The sequence below is a fragment of the Colobus angolensis genome, unplaced genomic scaffold (assembly GCF_000951035.1).
Source record: "Colobus angolensis palliatus isolate OR3802 unplaced genomic scaffold, Cang.pa_1.0 Scaffold205, whole genome shotgun sequence".
Classification (NCBI taxonomy): domain Eukaryota; kingdom Metazoa; phylum Chordata; class Mammalia; order Primates; family Cercopithecidae; genus Colobus; species Colobus angolensis.
The window spans coordinates 709,219-715,923 of record NW_012115211.1 but is presented as its reverse complement, the minus strand read 5'-3'; the positions used below and the strand labels follow the sequence as shown (position 1 = coordinate 715,923).

The 6,705-nt window shown below is 53.6% G+C and overlaps 1 protein-coding gene across 1 annotated transcript in view; it reads left to right on the top strand.

Moving 5' to 3' along the window:
• The first annotated feature begins 1,237 nt into the window (after positions 1-1,237).
• The window catches only part of MOGAT2 (monoacylglycerol O-acyltransferase 2), a 15,557-nt gene continuing 10,089 nt past the window's right edge, over positions 1,238-6,705 (top strand). Inside the window, exons 1-2 of the mRNA XM_011942007.1 lie at positions 1,238-1,398; positions 3,428-3,606. Coding sequence (XP_011797397.1) covers positions 1,308-1,398; positions 3,428-3,606 — 270 coding nt within the window. The 5' untranslated portion in view covers positions 1,238-1,307. The remainder of the gene's footprint in view (positions 1,399-3,427; positions 3,607-6,705) is intronic.

The following is a 6,705-nucleotide window of genomic DNA, read 5'->3' as shown; positions in this document are numbered from 1 at the left end:
ATGTATGATATACGTCAATTTGAAGTTCACATGTAGAGGGAGGGATTTAGAAGAACTGATAGGACATGGTGACTGATAGAGGTGGATAGAGAAGAACAGAAGGGATCTAGTGTGACTCAGGTTTTGGCCTGAGCAACTGGGTAAATGGGCGTTACCCTTTACTGAGATAGGAAAGAGCAGAGGAGGAGTCAGCGGGGCAGGAGGGAAGTGGGGGAGGGAATCAAGTTCAGCTGTAGACATGCTACAGTGGAGGTGCCTATCAGGCATTGAGTGAAGATGTCAAGGAACCACCTAGAGATTCAGGTTTAGAGCCCCAGGGAGCAGAGCTGCAGACGCAGATTTGGAAGTGTTTGCTGTGTAAACAGAATGCCAGGTGTGAGCCTGGATGAGATCTCACAGAGCAGGAACTGGAGAGAAAAGAGAAGTCCCGAGGATGGAGTGGAGGAGGGGGACCCTAACAGCTGGCCTGGTGAAAGACGAGAGGCACAAAGGAGACCTAGAAGGAGCAGCCAGAGAGCTAGGAGGAAAACTGGGAGAGCGTAGTGTCCAAAGGCCAAGCGGTTTCAAAGAAACGGGAATGATCAACCGTATCTAATGCTGCCAATAGGTCAGGATGAGATGTGAGAATTGATTACTGGATTTAACAACGTGGAGGTTACTAGGGAACTTGCCAAGGGCAGTTTTGTGGAAGGGTGATACCTGAAGTGTGGACCACTATTTGTGGTACCACAGATGGGAGGTGAGGACGGGAAGGCATGAAAGACAGCTCTTCCAAGAGTTTGCTGTGTGAGTGAGCAGAAAAAGGGGGCAGGAAGGAGGTGGAGGACACAGTGTGGGTGGGGATTTTTAGGTGGGAGTTAGTACAGCATATGTGTGGAGGGGGAACAATGGATAGGACAAGGTCATCTTATCCATTGACCTTGGGGCCAAGTCATTGAATAGGTGGGAAGGGGGCAAGATTGCATATGCTTGGGGCTTCACCTGTCTAGTTATAGGAAAGACAAGATTTACGTGATCAGGGAAAGGTAGCCATGCAGATAAGGTGTTGCCTGAGAAGGCTGATAAAGGCTATACAACCCCTTCTCTTCCTCCTTCCTTAGCCAGACTCCAGCAGGTAGATTCAAAGGTTTCTTGGAGGATAGAAGTTCCTGCCTCAGCAGGGGCAAGGAGGCCTTGGGGCTGGGCTGGGCTGGGTGTGGCACTCTCCCTGCCAGCTTCTACAGCCCGGGGCAGGAACAAAAACCTGTGGGTGCCTCAGACCACAGCAGAGCTCACAGAACGTGTGGGAGTCAGGCTGACCCTCCGGCATGGTAGAGTTCGCGCCCTTGTTTGTGCCGTGGGAGCGCAGGCTGCAGACACTTGCTGTCCTACAGTTTGTCTTCTCCTTCTTGGCTCTAGGTAAGTTGGGCTGCACTGTGGGATGAGAGACCACCGCACTCAGGTGGGGCAGAGCAGCCACACCAGGTGCACACAGCACACTGATGGTGGGAAGACACTTATCCTAAAGGGGGCTTTGTTGCGCTCAGAGCCCCTGCCCAGAGAGAACTCCTGGGCCTGCCCAGAGGCTTCTTGGTAGTGCAGTGGGGTAGAAGTCACCACCTGCGGCTCTGGGTAGGTTACTTACTCTTCCTGGATTGCACTGTGGGTTCTCCTTTGGCACTTGGATGGAGACCAATCTGCAGGCTGCCAGGTGGTGTAGGAAAGCCTCTGCGTGGTGATGGGAGAGTTCTGGGCTCTGCAGCCTGCTCAGAGAGGAGGGATTTCCTTCTGTGCTCTCTGGGAGGAGGAAACGGGCTGGTAGTAGGGTAAGTGAGAGAAACAGGGAAAGAACAGGAGGGCGGGGAGAAAGTGCAGGCTGAGAGTGGACTGTGGAGTGGGCATGCTGGGTACCAGGAAACCCGGAGTCAGACTCAGCTGGGCAACTGACCAGTTGCATGACTTTAGCCAGCCCATGCCTGACCTCTCCAAGCCTCAACTTCACCATCTGCAGATTGGGGACAACAATGCTGGCTTTACAGGGCTATTGTGAAGGAAATGAAGAAATGTGCTGACCTCTGCTCAGCACAGACCTGGCCTGGACCTTGGGCTGGGCTCACACTAGAGGGCATAAGCATGGCCCCTTACCCACCCCACCACTGATTTGTGGCCAGAGAGATCACCCTTGCCCAAACAACAGCTCTGCTGAAGGTAACATTTTCGAGGAGGGCCTGGATCTGTGGCTTGGGAAGGGAGAATGACTGGGAGTCCGTGGGATTTTTCCTTTCATCTGCTGGCACCAGACAGGGTAGGAACTGCTGCCTCCAGGGCTGGGGTTCTGCACACAGATACCACTCTCCTGGTTGTTGAAATGTTGACACACTCTGAACACACTGGTCAGTAGCCATGTCTCTCTCTTTCTCTCTCTCTCTCTCTCTCTCTCACACACACACACACATACCCACATACACACACACACGTACTTCCTCAGAAACTCCCGCACAATTCTGTAGCTAAAAAACTCCCTCTTGGCAAAGCAGGCCCTCCAGGACCCTGCCCTAGCATCCCTTCTGGTTGAGCTGTGTCTCTGTTCTAAGGGTTTTTAGACATTTTAGACATCCCTGTGTACCCACTTTACACAGATGAGCTAAACGATCAAGGATTTGCCTCCAGTAAGGGCTGAGAAACCATCAGTCAGAGGGGAATTCCACATGAGGCCTGGTCTTAGCCCTGATGCACCCCTGATTCTGGGGCGGCCAGGGCTGGCCTCTTCCTCCGTCCCTCCTTCTTTCAACAACAAACGTCACTGGTCACTGGAGCTCAGCAGGGTTTGGGAACACTGCGTGGTTCAGAGTGGCCACAGACATGAGGCGGGAGCGGGAGGGACAGGGCCAGCTCTGGGGCTCCTGGAGGCCAGGTTGAGCTGCTTGGACTGTGCCCCAAGTTATGGGGAAGTCATGAAGGGCTTAAATAAGGGGAGGGACCTACCTGGATTTATCTCTTGGAAAATGGGGCAGAGGATGAACAGAAAGAGAGCAGGAAAGGGTCTCCCTTTGCTCTGAGATCCCAAAAGATGGAAACCAAAACAGTTTATCCAACCAGTTGTCCCCATTGATTACTTGGTAAGTACAGACAACTCTCCTGGGGAGAAGGGAGACAGGCAGGGGATGGAGTGAATTAGGTGGCCTGGTAAAGTGGGGGAAAGTGAGCTTTGGTGTTAGGCCTACCTAGGCTCAACACGTGCTCCCAGTGACACTGGGCTGGCCGCAGTCCCTCTCGAGGCCTTCCTCCCCTCCTTGAAGGCTCAGGAAGCTGCTGTCTTCCTCCTGGGGCCGAGGATTGCACAGGACAGTGCTGCTAGTGCCGGGCCTATGGACAGAGCTCAGTCTAAGCAATCTCACCTGCCTTCCTCTCAGATCCTGTCCCTGACAGCTCCTTCTTCTCTCCCCAGCCGAGATCTGCATTGTGGGCTTCATAGCCCTCCTTTTTACAAGATTCTGGCTCCTCACTGTCTTGTATGCGGCCTGGTGGTACCTGGACCGAGACAAGCCGCGGCAGGGGGGCCGGCGCGTCCAGGCCATCAGGTGCTGGACCATATGGAAGTACATGAAGGACTATTTCCCCATCTCGGTGAGTATTGAGGCTGGTTGGGGTGGGGGAGGGAGTTGGCTGGGGCGTGGTCAGGGCCAGAGTGCCCACATCTTCATGGGAAAATATGGCCCTGCATGCATTGAGGAGGCTACTGGGCTGGGAGGTAGGGGCTAGGGCTTCTGCTACTATGTGACCTGGAGAAGAGTCCAGCTTCTCTCCAATCATGGTTTCGCATCTGCAGGGACGCGAGACCAATACAGGGACTGATGAGTGTCCAGTGTTTGAAGGAGTTCTGTGGGGTATATGATGTAAGGCATGCCTATGTATCTTAAAGGCACAGACCCATGAGCAGCCCAGGCTTGGGAGTGAAGGTAATAAACTTACAGTTTCTAAGGACCATCTAACATCACACTTAACATTCACCAGAAGAGGAGGCTGATACCCAGAGAAAGAGGAAATGTCACCAATGTCACACAAGTTCTTTTACAGATTTCCAAGTGTGTACACTGACTGTGGGCAAAGGGACAGGTGAGAGAGCCCTGAATTGTTCTCAGATCCCACCCTGCCCCTAACTGGCATGTGGTGTATCTTTGGGCAAAGCTTTATCCTGTTCTGAAGCTCAGTCTCCCCATGTATCTAGTAAGTAGACTGATTCCTCCTCCTCTGCATGCCTTCAAATCTCTGACTTTCCAACTCCTGTCACCTCGTGGTCATTGTGGACACTTGGCCCTGGACTTGAAGGTGTGTCCAGAGCAGAGCAGATCCCTGGATTTGAGTGAGCAGATCTTTCGGCCCCTTCAGCGGAATCCCAGGCAATCTAAAGCCTTGATCTATGCAGCCAGACAGTGATGGTTTATTGGCCAGATGGGATAGGGTGGGGAAGACAGCAGGGTGGGGAAGGGACAGGCAGGGGCAGTTGGCCCTCCTCTGGAAGCAGGAGAGAAGAAAGGGATAAGACATGGCCTGTGGAGACAGGCAGACTAGACTCTGATCCCAAGTCAGCCCCATACCATACCGGCTCTGTGATCATGGGCAAGTTAGTCTCTCTGAGCCTCAGTTTCCTCATATGTAAAATGGGGATAATGCCACATACCTCACTGGGTTGTGTAGATTCAATGAGACAAAGCAGGTAAAGCACTTTGTAGGTTTTTTTTTTTTTGAGATGGAGTCTCGCTCTGGCTCTGTCACCAGAGTGCAGTGGTGGCACTGCACTGCACTGGAGTGCAGTGGCGCGATCTCGGCTCACTGCAACCTCTGCCTCCCAGGTTCAAGCAATTCTCCTGCCTCAGCCTCCCATGTAGCTGGGACTACAGGTGCCGGCCACCATGCCTGGCTAATTCTTGTATTTTTAGTAGAGATGGGGTTTCACCATTTTGGTCAGGCTGGTCTCGCACTCCCAACCTTAGGTGATCCGCCCACCTCAGCCTCCCAAAGTGCTGGAATTACAGGCGTGAACCACCAAGCCCGGCTAGCACTTTGTAGGTTTTCAGTAAACAGGTAGCTAGTATTATTTTACCTTGGCAGTGGGACTCTGAGAAGGCGTGGTCGTGACTCGAGTCTGGAGAGGACTCTGAGAGTCCTGCTGCTCTGACCTCCACACCTATGTAACTTCTCCCACTCTGCCTGGGAAGCCTACTTCTTCCTGTCCCTCCAGAAACAAGGTCTCCAGCTTGCAAAGGGGGAAGGGTAGAGGAAACAAGTCCATCAAAGTTAAGGAACTTGTCTGAATTATGGGAACGCAAGGTGGTTGGGATTCCTGCCTTGCTCCCTTCTGAGAGTCCTGGAGCCCAAGAAGGACTAGCAAAGGCTGAGCCACAATTGGAATGCAGGAGCCTGTAGCACCGCAGTGGGCAGGGCCTCCAGGGCAAAGGGCAAGGGGGGTGCTGGGCAGAGAGTGGGCAGTGGCTGGCAGAGACTGCCATGCTCACGAGGGGTGGTAGATGTGGAAAGGCAGAACATGGTCTAACCTGGGGGGCTCAGGAGGGGGGCAGTCTCCCCTGCCCCTCATATGTGTTTCCTGCAAGGCCCCCTCCAGGGTCTTGTCAGCAAAGAAACTTAGGGCTTGCTAAGTTCTGGGAGCAGCCCATGGATGTGTCAGAGGCAGAGTCCTCATCCCCACCCCAGGACCTCTGCACTTTGAGATTCACCTCCCTTTCCTGCCTCTCCTCTCTCCAGCCTGGGCTTCCTCTACTGTGCCAGGAAGGTCAGAGTCTCCCCGGGAAAGTGTGCTGTGGCCAGCCTGGGGACGTGTGTGTGACATCAGGGACCAAGCCAAAGAAAACCTGAAGCAGGCTCTGGCCTCCCGGAGAGCTTTGGAGGTTCTGGTCTCACTTCCCGCTCTTGAGCTGAATCCCAAGCCCACTGGGGGAATAAAAGCAGCCTGAAAAGGCAAACACACAAGCACAGGCCCAGACACTTGCCACACGGTGAGTTCTGAGCCACAGCCTGACATCCAGCACAGCTAAAGCAGGAGGCAGGCCTGCAGAGGAGGCTGGGGAGGCCCTCAGGTCAGAGGGTGGAGGCCATTGGAGGCCATTCCGCAGGACTGGGACTGCTCACCTGAAAGTTCTCCCGGGGTGTCTTCAGCCAGCCCAAGGGCCTCAAAGGACAGCATCTGGCCCTCTGTGCACCTGGAGCCTTTCCAGTTGCAGGTCTGGCAGAAATGCTGAGGCAGCTCTGCGCCTACCCTATCAACGTCCTTCCTGCTCCTTCCTCAGCCAGGTGGCTCTTGAGGAGGATATCTCAACCTTAGTACTGTTAACACTGGTGGCACACAGGCCTCGATTTGCAGAAATTCTATGTGCACCGTTTTGTTTGTTTGTTTTGTTTTTGTTTTTTCGAGACGGAGTTTCACTTTTGTTGCCCAGTCTGGAATGCAGTGGCGTGATATCGGCTCACTGCAACCTCCACCTCCCAGGTTCAAGCGATTCTCTTGCCTCAGCATCCTGAGTAACTGGGATTACAGGCACCCACCTCCACTCTTGGCTAATTTGTACTTTTTTAGTAGATACGGAGTTTCACCATGTTGACCAGGCTGGTCTCAAACTCCCGACCTCAGATGATCTGCCCGCCTCTGCCTCCCAAAGTGCTGGGATTACAGGCGTCAGCTACTGCGCCTGCTCCTGTGCACCGTTTTGT